Genomic DNA, 21,560 nt, shown 5'->3' with positions numbered 1-21,560 from the left:
ACTACCCCCTCTGCCCTCCACTGTAACAACTACCCCCTCTGCCCCCCACTGTAACAACTACCCCCTCTGCCCTCCACTGTAACAACTACCCCCTCTGCCCTCCACTGTAACAACTACCCCCTCTGCCCCCCACTGTAACAACTACCCCCTCTGCCCTCCACTGTAACAACTACCCCCTCTGCCCCTCCACTGTAACAACTACCCCCTCTGCCCTCCACTGTAACAACTACCCCCTCTGCCCCCCACTGTAACAACTACCCCCTCTGCCCTCCACTGTAACAACTACCCCCTCTGCCCTCCACTGTAACAACTACCCCCTCTGCCCCTCCACTGTAACAACTACCCCCTCTGCCCTCCACTGTAACAACTACCCCCTCTGCCCTCCACTGTAACAACTACCCCCTCTGCCCCTCCACTGTAACAACTACCCCCTCTGCCCCCCACTGTAACAACTACCCCCTCTGCCCTCCACTGTAACAACTACCCCCTCTGCCCTCCACTGTAACAACTACCCCCTCTGCCCTCCACTGTAACAACTACCCCCTCTGCCCCCCACTGTAACAACTACCCCCTCTGCCCTCCACTGTAACAACTACCCCCTCTGCCCTCCACTGTAACAACTACCCCCTCTGCCCCCCACTGTAACAACTACCCCCTCTGCCCTCCACTGTAACAACTACCCCCTCTGCCCCCCACTGTAACAACTACCCCCTCTGCCCCTCCACTGTAACAACTACCCCCTCTGCCCTCCACTGTAACAACTACCCCCTCTGCCCCCCACTGTAACAACTACCCCCTCTGCCCCCCACTGTAACAACTACCCCCTCTGCCCCTCCACTGTAACAACTACCCCCTCTGCCCCTCCACTGTAACAACTACCCCCTCTGCCCCTCCACTGTAACAACTACCCCCTCTGCCCTCCAGCACACAAGCACTGTCTAGGCCTAGGGCAACATCAGTGGGGGTGGATAGAAATGAAGTGCATTGATTTATCAAGAATTCCTGATATATTATTGTTATATTTGATCAGTGGCCTTCATCCTTGATTATCCATCAATTTTTGGGGTTTTGTTTGAATGGTGGAGAATACTTACAGTTCCTGGTGCAATATTACCATCATTTAACTTATGGCCTTGTTGAAGTCAGCCAATAGCTCCATGTTGATCTACCATTGCAGCCATTATAGAATATGTCATTCTAACAATTCCCATCAACCAATCACATCACAGAAAACGAAGCCGATATAACTATTTGGTTGTTAAGTCTGACGTCAAACGTGACGTTTAGCAATTTCCGGGTCCAAACCAGAAATTCCCTGAGTACCAGTGTACTAAAGTGGTAGAATGACAGTTCAATCGTTTTTTAGACTCTGATCTATTCATACAACAAGGGACACAGCACTTTCCCCTTTTCCCCATATTTGTCAGCGTCTTTGAGCCTCGGAAAAGCGCTATATATATATATATATATATATATATATATATAATTAATTATTATTATTACTGAGGCATTTCGAAGAGAGCGCCTCTGCCAACTTTGGACCCGGAAACACGTCACGACTTAACAACCGAATTGTCTGAAGCACTCACTCTCAGACAATAAAAAAGGCTCTTTTTGACTAGTCACAACTGGCTACATGTCAGAGTTCTGGTGGATTTCAGTCTTTGTTAACATTTCAGTGTCCCATGCATCTATTTTATTGAGAGCATGTGGATTGTAGAGGTATCAGATCAGTTCTATTGGAGATGTTGATAAAACAACAGACCTAGGCCAGTAGTTCCATCCTAAGATCGTCATCTCATTTGAAATTGCATCAAATCATTGTTTTGTCTTCTATAAAGGGACTTCGAAAGGTGTCTTGAATTTACCCAGAAGGGGGCCACAGGTGTGTTTTTTCTCGCAGTTCTGATTGGCTAGGATAATCCAGAGATAGAACCCTACCTGTTAGATAGATGTGACTGTCTCTGGTCCTGCCCCTGGCGGACCCCACCCCACCCCCCACGCTCTGGGCTTTGAGAGGGGCTATCCCAGGCCTTTGAACTGACCTGTAATCTAATCTTCCCTGATGATGATTAGTTTTACATTACAAAACACAAACCTCAGTCAGTCAGACTCGTGTGATATAGTCAGCTTTAGCCAGTTTGCCAGTCAGTTAGTCGTATGGAAGGAGGGAGGAAGCCATACGTTCATACCATCCCTACCTCATTTGGAATACCTCTCCTCTCTGTTTCTGGTGTGCCGGTATGAACGTGCAAATCACCATCCCGTTCTTCCAGGCTTCCATGATGTCGGCAGAGAACGACCCTCTGGGGCCACTACCTCCTGGTTGGGGTAAGTTCTGAGTTTATTATGTTCTTTATGTGGCTTCACTGACTACCTGACCATTTCATCTGAAGTATTCATATTGGCATACTTTTGGTTGGGTGTTGAGTCAGGTAACAGTCAAATATGTGTCCCCAAGTAGGGCACGGTCATTTTTTAATTTTAATTTAATTTTTGACAGATTATGAGTGTAGATTGTTTGTGTCATTGAAAATAGTCCGAAAATAGTTGAAGAAGATATTCTTATTTGTGTGTTGGTCCACAAGAATTGAAGAAAATCGCTCTGAATCAAACCACACGTTTGTAAAAAGAAAACCTCACTATGTACCAGGGTTTCCGTTAACCGGTAATTCCCGGTCTTTGTCCGGTAAAATTAGTGGAAGTCCGACAAGTTGAAAACTCGTCGGACATAAATGTCCGGTGAAAATAATTCCCTCTAACCATTTTCAGCTGAGCACCAAACACACACACAGAACACTGCCCGAGAGAGAAGGACCCGCCCCCTTTAGTTAGCCTATAGGCTATAGGCTAACTAAAGGGGGCGGGTCCTTCTCTCTCGGGCAGTGTTACACGAGTGTGTGTGTGTTTGGTGCTCAGCTGAAAATGGTGTCCCGAAGCGGAGCGCTTTAACTTTATCGCACAATAACAAGGATAACAAACAAAACGGACAACATTTACACTAAGATGGAGACAAACTTCAGCGATATGATCTAACAGCCGGTCTTCAGGACGACATACAGACCCGTATGAGCTTACAGGGCTATCCCCTATCTATCTGAGAAAAGGCATAGCCTAGCCCTAGGCTGTAACATCGAACGGAAATTAGCCTATACGCATTGCAAGTTAATTTAAAGCCTATTTATTTTCAAAGAGTTTTATTCTATTTTATTTTATCTGATAAAAGGCATATGAACGGAAATTAGGCTAGCCGTGTCACGCCAGAAGCCTACATGCTTGCACTGTTACTGTTCAATAAAATGTTATACATCTAGACATTGTGGTATTTCTTTATATACGTATCCCAGACTGCCTATCAATTGTTTCTCAATAAACAGTTATGTTCTCCCCATTGTCATACTCCCGAGCTAAACGAAATGCCTTCCCAACCAGCGAGACCTGGTTATAGAAATGACGTTGTTTTATTGATTTAAAAAAAAAGGGTAAAACTGGAAAGAGAAAATAGAAAACTCACATTAATCCCAAACAATTTAACAAACTTCAGTTAACGTAATGTGGAGTCCGTTCATTGATCGATGCTGTCTGTTCAGTTCCCAGTGAGGCGCCCGTTCAGCGCTGGATTTGACGCATGGCATAGCGCGCATGCGTCAAATCATGTTATATTATTATATATTATATAGCTCGCATCTAATCGTATCGGATGAGAAATAGACATTAAATGGCATATATAGGCCGCTACACAACAGTAATCACCGCGACAAACAGCTATATTAGATTTGAAAAAAAGAAATATGATTTTGAAAAAAATTTTTTTTATTATATTTTAATATGATGACCGGAATATATCACGTTTGTCCGGTAAATCGAATTCGTCCCGGACACGATGTCCGACGGCAAATTTTTCTAACGGAAACCCTGCTATGTACTAACATCTTGCTGCAGGTTTAGCACATCAAAACATGCTGATAGAACATCAATATGCTAAAAACACACAACTACACTTAATTAGATGATCACACAGTCCTTGCTTTTGAACACATCCTAAAATGTACGTTTGTTTATAAGCCATGTATCACTAACCCTGTAGCCTACGAAGCAGGACGGCAGACGATACAGTGAATCCAATTCACAAAATATACGTATCTAAAGTATAATAAGTATTTAGTGATCCTAAAACTGTTGTTTGTTATGTTGAGTGGGCTCTTCAACACTTAAACTTTTGTGATACGAAACAAAACAAAAACAATAAAACAAGTTTTTTTTTTAAACAGACCAGTTTTCACCAGACCGTGTCACTATGGCTGCGTTTACACCGCAGGTGGAAGTGACACAATTCTGATTTTTGGGATATATATTTGTTCCGGATATATAACATATCCCAAGGTGTAAGCAGTAAAATAAGCACATTGAATCTGATTCTCAGATCTGATTCAGGCCTCAGTCTCATGCCGGCCTCAATCAGATACAAATCTGATATGTGTCATTTCCACTGCGGTCTGAGCAGGCAGGTCACATATATAACGCTCAATTCAGATTTGCACGTCATTGAAAATACGACGGTCTTCGCATTTTTGATGACGTTTGACATTTGCTGACCTCTGAACATCCATACGTGAAGCAAAGGCTTGGATAATAATGTTTGTCTGGTTTGGTCCGTTGCGAGTGTCGACTGTCTGTCGTTTGCGTCCATGTCGGCTGTCTGTTTACTTTTGTTTCCGGTAACCAAACCCTCATGTAACCATGGTAACCAAACTCTCGTGCGCATGCGGGTCGCTTCAAGTGTTAAGCAGTTTAAGCACAGGTATGGGAGATGGGTCATTTGAAAAAGGAGGTGTAAGCAGGCGTTCCAAAAAATCGGATATAGTCACTAAATCTGAACTAGGCATTACGACTCCTTCTTGTCTTACCTCTGTGTGCTCTCCGCCTTTCCTGTATCCCCACAGAGCGCCGCGTGGACTCTAACGACCGAGTCTACTTTGTCAACCACAGCACCAAGACAACACAGTGGGAAGACCCCCGCACACAAGGGTGAGTTGAACACACAGCCCCCCGCGCCCCTCTTATTGACTGTGACTGTAGTGACCCCCACGCTGCTCATATACAGATATACGGAAAGTATTCGAACCCTTTCACTTTTGTTTGTTTGTGATTTCTTTGCAAATCAGAGATCCTATAAAAACAATGATATTAATTCCAAAATGACATGAACTATTATCCTTGCATTAAGATGGAGTCAATTCAACTTATTAAGTGATTTGTTGATGACATTTGAGCATTTTAGCTAATTTTAAGAGTCTCATAGCAAAGGGTTTGAATACTTATGTACATGAGGTATTTCTGTTTAAATTAAAATGTTAAGAAATGTACTGACATTTTAAAAAAAACGTGTTTTGGCTTTGTCATTCTGGTGTATCGTGTGTGTGTGGATTGATGGCAAATTATTTTAATTGAGTCTACACCACAACAAAATGTGGGAAAAGTGAACGATTCTGAATACTTTCCCGGTGTTTCTCCCCGATCCTCTGCTCTCCTCTCTTATCCTCCCAACTCTCTCCATCTCTCCATCTATGTTCGCAGGCTACAGAATGAAGACCCTCTACCTGAGGGCTGGGAGATCCGGTACACGCGGGAGGGGGTCCGGTACTTTGTGGATCACAACACCCGGACCACCACGTTTAGTGACCCTCGCACAGGAAAGTCCTCTGTGTAAGTGGACGGACTCCTCGTCGAAGTCGTCTTGAAAATGCAGCGCTTGTTTGATATAGTTCAGTTGGTCTCATTTCAGTGACTGGGTAACAACCTCCTAGTCATTACTTATGAAAAGAGTTTTTCTTTCTGGCAACATTTCTAGGATGGTTTCAGAGCTGTTTGGTCTAACGTAGTCTCCTCTGTCTCTAGTCTCTCTATGGGGTTGTTGAACAATGCTTCTTGTCACATGATGATAATTGGTCAGGCTCATCTCTGCACCTTCACCTGACCTGTGACCCTACTAATTTCCGTGGTCTTTGACCTTTGACCTTTGCCTTCTCAGCACCAAAGGCCCCCAGATTGCCTACGAGCGCAGCTTCAGGTGGAAGCTAGCACATTTCCGCTACCTGTGCCAGGTAACGCTCTCCGTCTTTTTGCTGTTCTCCGTTGACATTTGAATGTGATGTGTTTTCAGCCACAGTCCGGTCGTGTTTGATTTCACCGCCACTTTTGTGTCTCTTTCTCCCTCCAGTCCAACGCCCTCCCCAGCCATGTGAAGATCACTGTGTCCAGGCAGACGTTGTTCGAAGACTCTTTCCAGCAAGTAAGAGAGTCGCCCTTCCTCTGTCTTCTATGTGTTAGCCATTTGCATGCTGGTACATCTAAACACACAGAATAATAATAATAATAAATTTTATTTATGGGTGCCTTTCAAGGCTCTCAAGGACACCTTACAAGACAGTTTAAAACCACATATCAAAACATTAAAATCAACAAAGCAAATGAGATAAAAAAAACAGCTAAATCAGATATAACAACAAACTAAATACAGGACATCAAACCAAGTACGCCATTGTACTACACGCATAGCAACAGACACACACACACACACACACACACACACATTTTAAATGCTTTATTTATGTCCACATACATGTACAATTCTAAAGGACATAAATACTAACAGTGCATTTTGATATCATGTAAACAATCTGTTACAATAGTGCTGAGCCAACAACCAGTTCTGCCACACACAGGATGTTATTCACACCAGATGATACCAGTGGGTTGACAGATCCAGTATCAATACTGTAAAACAGACAGTATCCAGCTCATGGGTACAGGAAGCACCGCCTTCTCCATATTGAGCGGCTACACACACACACACACACACACACACACACACACACACACACACACACACACACACTGTATATGGACACATACAGCTCCTTTTGGCATGTCCGATTGTTTCTGGCTCACTAATATGTTTTCTTTTATAAGACAGTGTAGTTGTACCTGTCCACACACTCCAAGTGTTTCTGTTGCTCACTCTACTGTTGTCTGTGTTTGTGTGTGTCCAGATTATGGCCCTGAAGCCTTACGACTTAAGGAGGAGACTCTATGTCATCTTCAGGGGAGAAGAAGGACTGGACTACGGTGGCCTAGCCAGGTCAGTCTAAACCACAGAGAATTGATTTCTCGAAGCATACGTTCACCACTCCTGATTGTATTCCACCCTACACATGTAAGGGGTCAATTCCCTTTGTCATAGCTCTTTTGTCTGACTCTCATCTCTGTCGGTCTCCTCTCTTTTCTCAACCCAGAGAGTGGTTCTTCCTGCTGTCTCACGAGGTGCTTAACCCCATGTACTGTCTGTTTGAGTATGCCGGCAAGAGTAACTACTGCCTGCAGATCAACCCTGCATCTACCATCAACCCAGACCACCTGTCCTACTTCTGTTTCATAGGACGCTTCATAGCCATGGCAAGTACACACATACACACACACACACTCACAAATAGTTAGCTTTATACAGTATAGTAGAATCTCAACATTCTTGGTCTCTTTTGTCTACAGGCACTCTTTCACGGCAAGTTCATCGATACCGGCTTCTCTTTGCCTTTCTACAAACGCATGCTGAACAAGAAACTCATCCTGAAAGACCTGGAGTCGATCGATCCTGAGTTCTACAACTCTCTGATCTGGATCAGGTAACCAGCCCTGTCTGTTGACCTCGCCACGAGCAGTCACTACCACACCATTCTGCATCCATTGACTAAAAACATTTATTTATATACTTATGTTTATTGACATAAACAATTACTGTGGAATCAAAGAACAGAAAAAAAAAAAACTAAAAACAAGATAATAAAAACCCTACTCAGGCTTATAGGAAAAGCTAATCTATCTGGTACTTACAAAGAACTCCTGTGGTGTTCCTCCTCCTCTGTAGGGATAACAACATAGAGGAGTGTAGTCTGGAGATGTACTTCTCTGTGGACATGGAGATCCTGGGGAAGATCACCTCCCACGACCTGAAGCCCGACGGCACCAACGTTCTGGTGACGGAGGAGAACAAGGAGGAGTACATCGGGTAAGGAAAGAGGAGGAGCCGTGACCATGACTCACAGAACCGGTCTGGCACTGCTGCCGTCAGGGAGATGGAGAGATATCCAGAATAGTTTCTGTTCAGGAAACGGTCTGTCTGTGTGTTGTTGAAAGGCGAAAACAACAGGGTAGTAAGTTCCACATCATAACACTTGGTCACTTGTTGGCCTGCATCCTAACTAGGGTTGGGTATCGTTTGGGTTCTATCCGATACCGGTGCCAAAACGGTACCTAAATCGATACTTTTGAAACTTTAAAAAATAAATAATTATACACACATATATGTGTATATATATACATATATATATATATGCTATATAATAACACGGTCAATATTAAACAGCTTTTTACTTTTTTATTGCTGAGGCACAATATTACAGTTTAATATACACTCAAATTAAAATAAAACTGCTAACACATAACTACACATAATTAGATGATCACACAGCCCCAAACACGAACCTGTCCCAAAACGAAAGTATTTCCAAAAGTCTCCCTTACCAGTAGCCTATGGCAAACGAGAATAGTGAGTCCAATCCACAAATTATAAGTACTTGATCGTACGTGATCGTTAAACTGTTGTTTATTATATCAAGTGGGTACTTTAAAACTTGGCTGAGGTCATTGTCTCATATCTGTCTCGCAGATGGTCATGGGATAGATCAAAAGTAGCCCTGCTAAAATGTGCTGTCATATTGTCACCTTGGTTTTGCCCATGTATAGACTACTCGTAATTGAAACAATAAATCTGTCAATTGTTTTTCTCTAGTGGTTGAACATTGGTGGTTGAAGGTGCTGCTGTTATTTTGTTGCTTGAAATGTACACAAAAACTAGCATAGATTGTTCATTGAGCCAGCCATCTGAGCAACTCACATTTCCTGAAAATGAAACGGGTGCTTTACCCTCAGCTGTGCAAACTTAACAGTACACATACATTATCCTAAAAGTTATTATAAACAGTGTATATCGAGCAGTGCCAAGGCAATGAGGAGGGCGCATCAGTCTCACAAATAGAATATCGCGAATGCTTTCTAATCATCAGATCATCAGATTGGTTCCATGTCCTACAAGGCAGGTGGAGACTCAGAGTGTGGTGTAGGAATGACACCACTTGTCATAAGACAGCGGGCTGTGGAGATTCATTTGAGGGTAAAGACGAGAATGTCTGAACTGCAACTCTTGTGGACTGCAGGCTGATGGCAGAGTGGAGGTTTTCCAGAGGGGTGGAGGGCCAGACCAAAGCCTTCCTGGACGGCTTCAACGAGGTGGTGCCGCTGCAGTGGCTGCAGTACTTTGATGAGAAGGAGCTGGAGGTAGGGCAGCGTCTCAAGTCTTATCTTACATGTCTGTTCCAGGGAAAGGTCAATATTAGCATGTTTTAAGTGTGTGTGTGTGTGTGTGTGTGTGTGTGTGTGTGTGTGTGTGTGTGTGTGTGTGTGTGTGTGTGTGTCTGTGTCTGTGTGTGTGTGTGTGTTCGGTCGTTCGTTCGTTCCAGGTGATGCTGTGTGGAATGCAGGAGGTGGACCTCCAGGACTGGCAGAGAAACACTGTGTATCGCCACTACACCAGGAACAGCAAGCAGATCATCTGGTTCTGGCAGGTACAGTACAGACCCTCAGAGATGCCCCCCCCCCCCCCCCCCCACTTATCTCACAGGGTATCCGCGGTGTCTTGAAAAGTATTAAAAGTTGATAAATCAATTTTGGGAAAATCAAGACCCTTAATAAGTATTAAAAAGTCTTCACGATTTTAAGAGGTCTTGAATGTTGTAGGTATTTTTCAGAATTAGACTCTGTCCAAAGAGTTTGAGTCCTAACAACTTTTAGGAAAAGTTCGTGAATTTATTAGTTTTATTAAAAAACAAAGATGAACCGGAAATTCTGTTGTATGATAGTGGTCTAGTCTATTGCAAACTAAAACTGTTAAGTTAAAGGTGTCACTGATGTGAACGCTTACAGCTCGAAGTGGCGGTGAGGTCTGGAAAAATATTGACAAGGTCTTTAAAAAGTCTTAGAAAGGTATTGAAATTAACCTCAAGATTCCTGTATATACCCTGTCTCACCGCCCCCCCCCCCCACACACTCTAAAACCTCTGTCTGTTGTTCTCAAACACCAAACTCATGTGTGCATGTGTTAGAGAGTTTATGTTTTGTTAATGTGTTCTGGCCATTGAAGTCTATGTCTGGTATCTTTACGTCTGCGTGCGTTCCCCTGTTCTTACCCTGCTGTCTCTGTCTCCCTCTGCAGTTGGTGAAGGAGGTGGATAATGAAGTGCGTCTGCGGCTCATGCAGTTTGTCACGGGGACCTGCAGACTGCCACTAGGGGGCTTTGCAGAGCTCATGGGTGAGCAGCTTGCTCTCTCACTCTCTCACACACAAACAAACACACACACACACACACACACACACATTTCTTGTGGTCATTTGTGCTCCACTACTCATAGCAGTCAGAAGGTTTGGTGGTGCACATGGTATAGATAAGCTTGATTGAAAAAATACTTAATCTCTCCTGTGTTTCTCTCTAGGGAGTAACGGACCCCAGAAGTTCTGCATCGAGAAGGTGGGAAAAGACACCTGGCTCCCTCGGAGTCACACTTGGTGAGTGTTCTGTTTCCATGACGACATTCAACTTGTCAAATCATCTTCAGGTTCACAATCTTCCCAGATGTTTCACGATGTCAAATAACCAAGCTGTTACTCCCCCGTACTCACCGACTGTCTCATGTGTTTGTGTCGTAGCTTTAACAGGCTGGACTTGCCCCCCTACAAAAGCTTTGAACAGCTGAAAGAGAAGCTGCTCTTCGCCATCGAGGAGACTGAAGGTTTTGGCCAAGAGTAGAGAGAGAAGGTCGTCTCTCTACTTGCAGTGTATCCAGCCAAGTAAAACAAAACAAAAAAGGAAAAATTGCACAGATAACTACCAATGTACATAAGCTATTTTGTCATTTGAAAACCAAATCTTTAATTGACAGCCTCATCAAGCAAGCCCCCCCCCCCCCTTATATTATATACCCCATGAAATATGCAAGCATTTCAGCTTTTCCTCCTCTTTTAAAAAACTGAAATCTTATATATGATTTTATTTTCCTTTTTGGCTGGTTTATTAAAAGGAGACTGAAAACGTAGAGAGGATTTTCTAGTTGAACCATACTTCCGGCTCTAGTTTTATAGAGCCTCTAAGGGTGATTGTAGTGTTTGGTCCAGTGCCTGGGTTTTTTGGACCTGTAGTTGCGATTGTGCTGCGCTTGCATGGCTGCCTTCAGAGAAGAGGAAGACCGCCCTAACCCCTATTCCACACACACACACACATCAATAGAGGCCTGCTAGCCTCTGTCAGTATTGTTATCATCATTCAAGGAAGACCAGTATTCTGCCTGGAGTCCATCCCCCCCCTCCTCCTCCTCCTCTTCCTAATCCTGATCAAAAGATGACATGGAATTGGTGACAGACAAAAGTCTTCAAAGTCTACACCTTGTACCTCTTGAGTGAGAGGATGGTACCTTTCAAGTGAGATTCTCCAGTCCTGTAGCTGGGGTGATGTGAACAGTCAGAGCTGTCAACCAAGGAAGCAAAACGGATATCATCCAGTTGTCAGTCATTTTTATTTTTGAATGAATTAGACCCATTTAAATGCAGGTGCAAGACTTACCCAATGAAATGGTGCTTGGTTCAGATGCAGTGTACGTAAGCCCAGTGTCAGGTCTAGTGAGTGGTGTTGTTAGCAGAGAGGAGACGTGTTTAGGTCTGGGCAGCGGCACTCAAGCTTCGCTCTCCGGCCGCGGCACTGCACCTGGCTTCTCTTCTTCTCTTACATTATTTTACCTGCCTATTTAATTTATTACGTAATGTTGTATTATTATTATAATTTTTGTTGAGATGATATAGCCTAGTCTCAAAGCTGTGTGTACACCTGGAGCAAAGCAGTTGCTACTCACAAAGAGAGAAACAAGTATGAATGAGAAGGCAGTTTGTTACGAGGCGGCAAAATTGTAACTCTCCCCTGAGCGTTTTGTTAGTCACAAGCACGCTGCGCTGTCCGCCCCTCCGGGGGCGTCATCTAGATGTGTTACTTGACTTTTCCTGGTAGAAAATACAACAGAAATAAGAGGGTTTCAGCTCAACAGTTGTCACCCACCAGCCACCACATTGAAAGGGGAGACATTTGAAGTTCAAGCATAAAATGTACAGAAACTGCCCTAGGAGGGCAAAACTTTTCTTGCCATGAAATGATTGAAAGTGTGAAAAACAGTGAGTGCCCTTTCTCTAACAGTGTTGTTAGTAACTGCAGCTTTCAGAAGGGATCTTTTTTTTCTTTTTGCCCTTTGAACAGACAAGATGATTTTCTTCTCTGTGAAAGTAGCTTATATATTCCATCTCACTCGGTCTACTCTATAGTATTGTGCCACAGGCCAAATGGAATAACCTGTAAAACCTCTCTGTAGGTCCAAGGTCTCTGTTTGGCTGCTGGCTAAGCAATGACATCACTGCTTTGGCTTCAGGTTGTCTCTTAAACATTATTATTTGCAGGATTTATTTTCATTTACAGTATGTTTGAAACAATGTTTCTCTTTCTCTCTTTTGAAATGTGAAATTTCTACCAACACGTTGACGCTTTGTCTGTTTGATTGTTTAGAGCAGGGACGAGCCCAAGCCATTTATTTGCACGTTTTCTGTTGAGCTTCTGTTCAGACCACTGCAAACCGTAGTACTTAACTAACAGGTTCATTCTATCAGTCATGTATATAACATCTGGTCACTATTCCCATTGACAATAAAAGGAAGGAGGGACACACAGAAAATTAAAACGAAAAAACAGCAAAAGTCGCATTTGTAATTTACTCCTGTATGAATGACCAAAAGGACTCACTGAAATCAAACACCATAATGATAAAGTGCTTCCTTTTGAACAAAATCAGTAATCAAAAAGAAAATCAATTGTGTGTGTATATGGAAAATAATTCAATGTAAAAAGGAAAAGAATAGAAAAAGTACTTAATTATTCGTAGTATTCAGAGCTTCACCATCGACAGGCTCTGTGACGCCTTGTTCGTATCAGAGATGAACTGTAACATATCGCGTGTAGATACACACTGTAAACACCTACACTGTACAGAATGCCCCATACTGGAGACAATGTGTATAAAAGATTCATTTTTAATCTGCTTTTACCCATTTGAATGAATAGATGGATTTATGAAATAAATGAACCCCTGCCCTCCATGCTGTTCTGTTGAGAGACAATAGACATGGGGGTGAGGCCTACTGCTCAGGATTCACTAAACCTGTTGGCTATTTTTATTCTGTTCTTAAAAACATTTTATTTTCTCTAGTTTTTTTTTTTTGGGGGTTGGATCTTGCCTGTGGAAAGAACCATATTTAATAAATGTATCTGACCATCTTTACACCGGGTCCAAATTCATTCAAATCGTTGTCGTCGTGTGTAAATCTGCATAGATTACAACCATGGTTAGTGTCAATGTTATTACAACAACTCAGATTAACTCATTAATTACATTGAGTTGACCAATAACCTAATGGAACATTGGATCCCGTTGACTGCAGTTTTGTGATTTACAGTTTGATCTCTGATGTAGCGATACAGAAACACGCAGCTGTCTGGTACCACTGAAACCTAGTGAAGCACAGTACATTAAAATTGCATTAACTTCAAATGAACACAGTATGTAAATCACTATCGGTTAATCGAAAGGCATGTGCCATTTCCTCCAATTATGGCCATGCACGTACACCCTTTCACATTAGATATAGACAATCTGAATTAATGTACACCTATCATTGTAAGCCACACAATGCCACTTGTCTCCATGTTTGTGGTCATCTCATCCATTCAGTTTCTTCAGAAGTTCAAGAGATTCTTTATACACCTGTAGAGACGGGAAGAAACAGGATAGTGAATGAGCAAATAATGACTCCTGATCCAGTGAAAGTGTCTCTGGTATTGCAGTGAAAGTGTCTCTGGTGTTGCATTTCACCTCCTTGTCCTCCTCTGTGTGTGGAGGGTAGTCCCGGGCCTTCCTCAGCCAAAGCACCGCCTTCTCTTTGTCCTGCATGGCCATGTAGGTCTTCCCCACCATTAACAAGTTCTTACTGTAGAAGTTAGGATCCACTAAAGGAAAGGATACAGCAAAGGTTCAGAGATGTACTTGTATGCTGAATGTCTATGCATTCAGCATTCTACAGTTGACATTGGCTCAGTTACTAAACCTGCACACTGAGAACAGCAGTGACATACCTTCCTCCGCTCTCAAGAAGAACGCCAAGGCCTGAGGATATCAAAAACATACAGAGTCATACATGTGCCTGGTAGTTTAAAGTCATCAGATCTGGTACATCTACAACATCATTACCTCCTCATACGTGGAGGTCGGAGGCGAGGCGAAAATCATGGCTGCCACTTTGCGTTGGTACCATGGTAACTCGGCAAAGGCGAAACACCTGAAAGTGAGAACAGTCTTCAAACGATGACCCCAACAACTCTTGCCTCACAAATATGAGTGGACTTTAACACAACATTGGGCCCTGATTTGCTTCTGCTAAAGAGTTGCGCAAAACAAAATCAAACTGCAAAGACCCATTTGGTGTCACCAGATAACCCATCTGCCCCAATCAACACAAACACAGATGACGTTCCACTTCAATAATTAGGTGAAAATAGACACTTATTTGATTATGACGGCAGCTGTCTCCTGTCTGGGATAATCCCAAGGATGAGCTCATACCACCAGGACATCCTCTAGAAAAAATTGGAAATAGGCCTATTGTATATTATTGTGTATTCTCGTATTACTACATTATGCAAGCCTATGTTTGTAGAGCCTTTATGCACAAACTAAAACTATGGTTGTTTGAATCATCCTGAAAATTGTCACATTCCACTTAGACATACTCGGTGGTAATATTGGGAGGGGAAAATCGTATGAACTAAATGTACAGTATATCTCAAAAGTGAGTACACCCTTTAGATTTTTGCAAATATTCTGTTATATCCTTTCAGGGGATAACATTATCCTACTGAAACTTTGATATAACTTAAAGTAGTCAGTGTGCTGCTTGAATAACAGTATAGATTTATTGTCCATTGAAAATTACTCAGTACACAGCTGTTAATGTCTAAACAGCTGGCAACAAAAGTGAGTACACCCCATAGTGAACATGTCTAAATTGTGCCCAAAGTGTCAATATTTTGTGTGACCACCATTGTTATCTAGCACTGCTTTAACCCTCCTGGGCATGGAATTCACCAGAGCTGCACTGGTTGCTTCTGGAATCTTCTTCCACTCCTCCATGACGACATCACGGAGCCCACGGATGTTGGACACCTTGCACTCCTCCACCTTCCTCTTGAGGATGCCCCACATGTGCTCAATTGGGTTTAGGTCTGGAGACATACTTGGCCAGTCCATCACCTTAACCTTCAGCAAGGCCGTTGTCATCTTGGAGGTGTGTTTAGGGTCGTTATCATGTTGGAAAACTGCCCTACGGCCCAGTTTCCGAAGAGAGGGGATCATGCTCTGCTGCAGGATGTCACAGTATATATTGGAATTCATGTGTCCCTCAATGAAATGCAGCTCCCCAGTGCCGGCAGCACTCATGCAGCCCCAGACCATGATGCTGCCACCACCATGCTTGACTGTAGGCAAAACACATTTGTCTTGGTACTCCTCACCAGGGTGCCGCCACACACGCCGGACACCATCTGACCCAAACAGGTTTATTTTGGTCTCATCAGACCACAGGACATGGTTCCAGTAACTCATGCTCTTGGATTCATTGTCTTCAGCAAACCGTTTGCGGGCTTTCTTATGCATCGGTTTCAGAAGAGGCTTCTGTCTGGGGCGACGGCCATACAAACCGATTTGATGCAGTGTGCGGCGTATGGTCTGGGCACTGACAGGCTGACATCCCACTTCTGCAACCTCTGCAGCAATGCTGGAAGCACTCGCACGTCTATTTTTGGAAACCAACCTCTGGATATGACGCTGAGCACGTGGACTCAACTTCTTTGGTCGACCCTGGCGAGGCCTGTTCCGAGTGGAACCTGTCCTGGAAAACCGCTGTATGATCTTAGCCACTGTGCTGCAACTCATTTTCAGGGTGTTGGCAATCTTCTTATAGCCAAGGCCATCTTTGTGAAGCGCAATAATCCTTTTTTTCAGCCGCTCAGAGAGTTCCTTGCCATGAGGTGCCATGTTGTCCAGCATTCAGAGAGAATTGTGCCCAAAACACAAAATTTAACAGCCCTGCTTATCATTTACACCTGAATCCTTGTAACACTAACGAGTCACATGACACCAGGGCGGGAAAACAACATCATTGGGCACAATTAGGACATGTTCACTATGGGGTGTACTCACTTTTGTTGCCAGCTGTTTAGACATTAACAGCTGTGTACTGGGTAATTTTCAAAGGACAATAATTCTATACTGTTATTCAAGCAGCATAATGACTACTTTAAGTTATATCAAAGTTTCAGTAGGATAATGTTATCCCCTGAAAGGATATAACAGAATATTTGCAAAAATCTAAAGCGTGTACTCACTTTTGAGATATACTGTATGTCCATCCCCACACTGATTATTGGAATCGCGCGCATGGCTGTCTTCTAACAATGTGCTACACAATTATCCTGTGATGTATTTCTTTTTACGTCGAATATTATCCACTATTGCCAGCGACCCCAAGTAGGCCTACAATAGGCTACACAACTGTAATAATAACCATACAGTGATGGCGGTTACAGAGAAGGAACAAAAAGTTATGAAATTATATAAATAAATTCATGTAGGCAACTGTAAGAGTACAATAAAGTTGTATTGTTATGGGGGATGCGTGAGAAGAAGAATTGCCCAAGTATCTAGCAAATGATAAGGTGGCAAAGGTCATGACTGGGTCGTTAAACCATTACACATTTTGTGAGTTTAGAATGATAAGGTATAGAACTCCGTTTCGGGTAGTTCAGAGATATTGAGCGTCAAAGTTTTGACATTCCATTATGTTTTGTGAGATGGAACCTTTGTATTTTATGAATTACTAACTAAAAAATGTCAACATTTTAAAAATAACACCACACAGGCATTAATAAACACCTAATGGATCAGATTATGTAAAAAAACTCAATTTTGACAAAAATTGAGATAGAACCTTATAATTCTAACGTCACGACTTGGAGACACACAGCAGGTTGAAACTGGTGTGCTACCGTAGGTTTGTTGAGTACTTAGATGATGACATCACACTTCAGCTCGTGATTACATTCATTGCCTAAACGTAGTATTTTATTTGTCAAAAATAATGATCCATTCCAACATTCACAGTGAGATCCTGATTGGTCGAGGACAATGGACTTCAGCGTATCATATTATATTATTATACCCACCGACTCATTACTGGAGGCCGGCCCTCTGCCTTTACGCTAACTGAAACTAAACTTTTCGGAACAATATTACCAATTTAGACAATGTAGTGCAGAGCTCTTTTGCAGAAGCAAATTGGGGGCCCATTGAATTTCCTCACAAATAACTCACCAATGACCCATGATATGTATAGACGTAGCATCGTTTGGATTAAGCTCGACAGCTCTCTACGGAAGACATGTTTATGATGAGACTGCTGCTAATATTCAAATGGCTATTTGTGTTAATTGGACATAAATGAAAAGCTTACCTCTAAATGCTCTTTAATGGTGTAAGAATTTCCTATTTTCACTTTGACCCCCTCGTAATCGCCGATATCACTAAGACACACCGCATACCACTGAAAAGACAAGAGATGGAAGACTTCAATAGGAGTACCACCATATACAGTCATCTGAAAAAGATAGGACACCCCATGAAAACCTTTGTCTTTTTCAACATATTTAAACATTATGGACATTTGATCTTCATTTCAGCAATATTGAGACATGCTCTTGCCACGGTTGATGTCAAAGTACATGGACATTGATTTTCATGGGAGGTGTGCAAGGAGGAAACCCTTGCTGTAAAACAATCCATCGAAGCAAGACTAAAGTTGGCCAGAAAACACCTAGACAAACACTAGGGGCCGGTTTCAGAGACAAGGCTTAAGCCTAGTCCTGGACTAAATCACACTTTCAATGTAAAATCTCCATTGAAGATGTTTTTTAGTCTAGGATTAGGCTTAAGCCTTGTCTGTGAAACCGGCCCCAGGACTTTTGGAACAATGTGCTTTGGACAGATGAATCGAAAGTTTAATTATTTGGCCACAGTCACAGAAGACATGTTTGGCGCAAACCAAAGACAGCATTTGAGCACAATAACCTCATACCAACTGTGAAGCATGGGGGTGGAAATGTCATACTTTGGGGCTGCTTTGCTGCAGCAGGGCCCAGTCAGCTCACCGTCATAGAATCCACTATGAATTATTTATTGTATCAGAGGGTGCTTGAGGAAAATGTGATTGATGTTATTTCAGCCAAAGGGGGCAATAGCAGCTATTAGGGCATAGGGTGTCCTAACTTTTTCCTCAGTAGGAATTGGCATCTTTGTTCATTTTCTGTTAAATAAATGATAACAAAGTTACGTTTTCATTGTTTTTGGTTCAATTACATCAACAATATTTCATGGGGGTGTCGAATTTTGTAAATAGTCACTGATGCAAATAGTATGACGGGGCACATTCACTTGTGAAATCGGGAACTTCTTCACTCAATAAGAACCTTTGGAACCAAGGCATGTCAGTCAGTCTGAAACTTCCAGATTAAAACTATACTGTAGAGAGCTCCAGTAGAGAGCTTACTTTGTGAGCAGCAAAACAGGCCTCGTTTTTCTCCAGCGCCTTCTTAGAGTATTCAAAGGCCTCGAATGTCAGCCTCTTCTTCTCCTCTACGGCCATGTGTGAGAGGAGGGAGAGGTCACGAGATGCCCGGGCCAGCCGCCAAAGGAACTCAGCATCATCACTGGAAACACACACACACACAGAATACTGTCACTGCTGAATGGCACTTGGCATCGGCTCATGTAATGTATACTCTCTTACTGTATGTAATGTATCTCTCTCCATACTCCACCTATAGTGAAGTCTAACATACTGTTACAAGGTTAGGTAGAATGAGCTATGGGACAAGAACACTTGGAGAACATTTTCCTGGGCAAGTGACAAACATTTTAAGGGTTTGTGGGACAAAAGCCTGTTTGGAGAGGTTCAAGGGCATTCTGTGTAAGCCGTCTGACATCGCCTGCTGAGCCCTGAATGGTAGCTTTGTCCCAGCTTATTTTGCAAAGAGCGCAAAGACCTAAAACTGAGTCTTAATCAGTGAGAACCGGACGCTGACGTTTTCCATCCATCCTGAAGCGTTGCCACTTGCCCATTCAGATTCAGATTCAGATTCAGACAACTCGTGACGTTAGAATTATAAGGTTCTATCTCCATTTTTGTCAAAATTGAGTTTTTTTACATAATCTGATCCATTGTTTATTAATGCCTGTGTGGTGTTATTTATGTTATATGTTTAAATGTTGACATTTTTTGAGTTAGTAATTAATAAAATACAAAGGTTCCATCTCACAGAACATAATGGAATGTAGAAACGTTGACGCTCAATATCTCTGAACTACCCTAAACGGAGATAGAAACTTATCATTCTAAGCTCACAAACTTTATTGATCCCATTGGGGGCAATTCATTTGTAGCTTTACTCCTCATTCAGACACAAATAACATACAACAGTACAATGTCGTGTCAAGTTCAGTAAACAGACAACTAGGTCATTAAAGGGCACCTTTTAGTTGTGGAAAAAAAAAAAAAGTGAAATCATGTCTGCAATGCTCACTGTGATACAAATGGGACCCGCCGTGAGTGAGTGTGATTGAAGACACCTCAATGCTTCGTTGACATGGTGGACAAATGAAATACCTGTTCTGATATTGTAGCAGGAGCTGATATAGTTTCTCTGTCTCCCCACAACTGTACAGGTAATCTGCTTGCTCCAAAACCTCTTCAGCTGAAATACAAATAAAATCAGCACGAATAAAAAGGATCAAGGCATCAACTGTACTGTACTGTACTGTACTTCGCATGTACTTCGCATGCAAGAGCATTTGAAATTAGTTGACTTTAATGCATTTGTTTGATTCATTTTTTACATCTATCAGTAGCCTATTCAAGTAGAATACCTTTTTCTAGAGCATGGACCACAGTTGCACTATGCACCCTCTTGTAAGCTTCATGGCCCAGAAAAGACAGTGTAGGTAAGCTGAGCAAGAATGCTGTTCGTCCACCCTGTATGAGAACAGAGTTGGTTATCATGAAGCCATAAGGTAGCTGAATCTAAACTATCACAAGACAATGCTCAGTACCCATCCTGATGTGGTTGATATAGGCCATCAATGAATTTTCCCCATTTAGTGAGCTAACACTAACACTAACACTGAGGCCAACTCTCTCTGACCGAGGGTAGCCCCGAGACACAACTAATGTGGAGGGGCAACTTTGAATCAAGGCAGTGAGCCAGTTTAGAGTTCAACCCAAGTTGATAGATTGCTGTTGTGTTATGAGTTCCAAAAACGGGAACCAGTCCAGGTGTTCCATCAACGCCGCTAAAGGAAAATCCATTTTATGGATCCTTATTTCTATAAATAAGTCTCGCGAGATCAACTAATGCATGCTTATTTTGGTACGTCTCGCGAGACTTATCTAAATAAGCCTGGATTTGTAAACAATGTTTTACCGACGTTGATGGAATACCCCCCAGGAATGCACACACAAAAATAATAGGACAAAAATAATACAATACAAAAAGTATACAATTCTAATAATAATGGCAAGAATTAATTCGATAAAAATAAAATTCCATTAGAAAATTCCAGTAGAATTACAATAATGATATGGAAAACAATAATGATATGGAAAACGATCAATAATAATATAACCCAAAGAGGGATATCTACTAAGCATTTAGATTAGTGTGCATTATTGACCTTTCACCTACAGACGCTGTTTCACCTACAGACAACATAGGGCATAGGCTATTTTCAAACAAATGCAATAATATTTACCCCTGGCATATCACAACATAACATTCACATGGCTGACTCAAAAAGCTCTTCCACTGTTTAATACATGAGAAGAAAATAGATGTTTTATTTACCGTAAGATATGAAGTTGTCTTCCTGAAACCAGTCAAGTATTGCCGTTTTTGTCCCCTGATCTGGATATTCTTGCAGGCTGACACCGAGAGCATCGTTCGAGCGGCACATCGCAGGAACATCAAACCTGTCATCCTCACTTAACTCCCAAAAGTGGACTGGTGGCTTTCTGAGCCGAAAAGGTAGAAAATAAATATAACGTGGCGCATTCAGAATAACAACCGTTCAAAAACGTTGCAGAACACAAATAACTTCGCGGGGTTCGTGTGAACTGTTTATAACGATGAATGGGTCATAATATTTGCGACAGAAATGACCTGTCAAGGTGGTCAGTCATCAGCAAATATTTGCCATAC

General features: G+C 42.4%; 2 protein-coding genes across 3 annotated transcripts in view; one reads left to right on the top strand and one right to left on the bottom strand.

The window, feature by feature from the left end:
• The window catches only part of wwp1 (WW domain containing E3 ubiquitin protein ligase 1), a 54,231-nt gene extending 43,274 nt beyond the window's left edge, over nt 1-10,957 (top strand). For both annotated transcript variants that reach the window (XM_080543816.1, XM_080543817.1), the window contains exons 12-25: nt 2,277-2,331; nt 4,944-5,028; nt 5,578-5,706; nt 6,032-6,104; nt 6,221-6,292; nt 7,053-7,141; nt 7,296-7,455; nt 7,549-7,682; nt 7,925-8,065; nt 9,273-9,393; nt 9,576-9,680; nt 10,328-10,424; nt 10,606-10,678; nt 10,820-10,957. In XM_080543816.1, the coding sequence (XP_080399942.1) occupies nt 2,277-2,331; nt 4,944-5,028; nt 5,578-5,706; nt 6,032-6,104; nt 6,221-6,292; nt 7,053-7,141; nt 7,296-7,455; nt 7,549-7,682; nt 7,925-8,065; nt 9,273-9,393; nt 9,576-9,680; nt 10,328-10,424; nt 10,606-10,678; nt 10,820-10,919 (1,434 nt within the window). In that variant the 3' untranslated portion in view covers nt 10,920-10,957. The remainder of the gene's footprint in view (nt 1-2,276; nt 2,332-4,943; nt 5,029-5,577; nt 5,707-6,031; nt 6,105-6,220; nt 6,293-7,052; nt 7,142-7,295; nt 7,456-7,548; nt 7,683-7,924; nt 8,066-9,272; nt 9,394-9,575; nt 9,681-10,327; nt 10,425-10,605; nt 10,679-10,819) is intronic.
• rmdn1 (regulator of microtubule dynamics 1) lies at nt 10,942-21,346 on the bottom strand. Its single transcript, XM_080543818.1, has 10 exons — nt 21,207-21,346; nt 20,233-20,338; nt 19,973-20,060; nt 18,857-19,016; nt 17,765-17,854; nt 17,626-17,681; nt 14,449-14,536; nt 14,334-14,364; nt 14,074-14,207; nt 10,942-13,965 (listed from the first exon to the last, which is right to left on the bottom strand). The coding sequence occupies exons 1-10, from the start codon at nt 21,336-21,338 to the stop codon at nt 13,921-13,923; spliced, it is 930 nt and encodes a 309-aa protein (XP_080399944.1). The 5' UTR covers nt 21,339-21,346; the 3' UTR covers nt 10,942-13,920.
• Nucleotides 21,347-21,560: the final 214 nt, after the last annotated feature.

This window comes from Nansenia antarctica, assembly GCF_963989245.1.
Source record: "Nansenia antarctica genome assembly, chromosome: 13".
In the NCBI taxonomy this organism is placed as follows: Eukaryota; Metazoa; Chordata; class Actinopteri; order Argentiniformes; family Microstomatidae; genus Nansenia; species Nansenia antarctica.
This window is presented reverse-complemented; position numbering and strand designations above follow the sequence as displayed.

What these genes read in the sequence shown, in the direction of transcription:
- rmdn1 (XM_080543818.1), bottom strand. Translation starts at nt 21,338, where the DNA reads ATGACAGGTTTGATGTTCCTGCGATGTGCCGCTCGAACGATGCTCTCG. An exon ending in CCTGTTTTGCTGCTCACAAA is followed by an intron (nt 17,855 to 18,856) that starts GTAAGCTCTCTA and finishes TTGTCTTTTCAG; the next exon opens with TGGTATGCGGTGTGTCTTAG. An exon ending in ATACATATCATGGGTCATTG is followed by an intron (nt 14,537 to 17,625) that starts GTGAGTTATTTG and finishes TCTCACTTTCAG; the next exon opens with GTGTTTCGCCTTTGCCGAGT.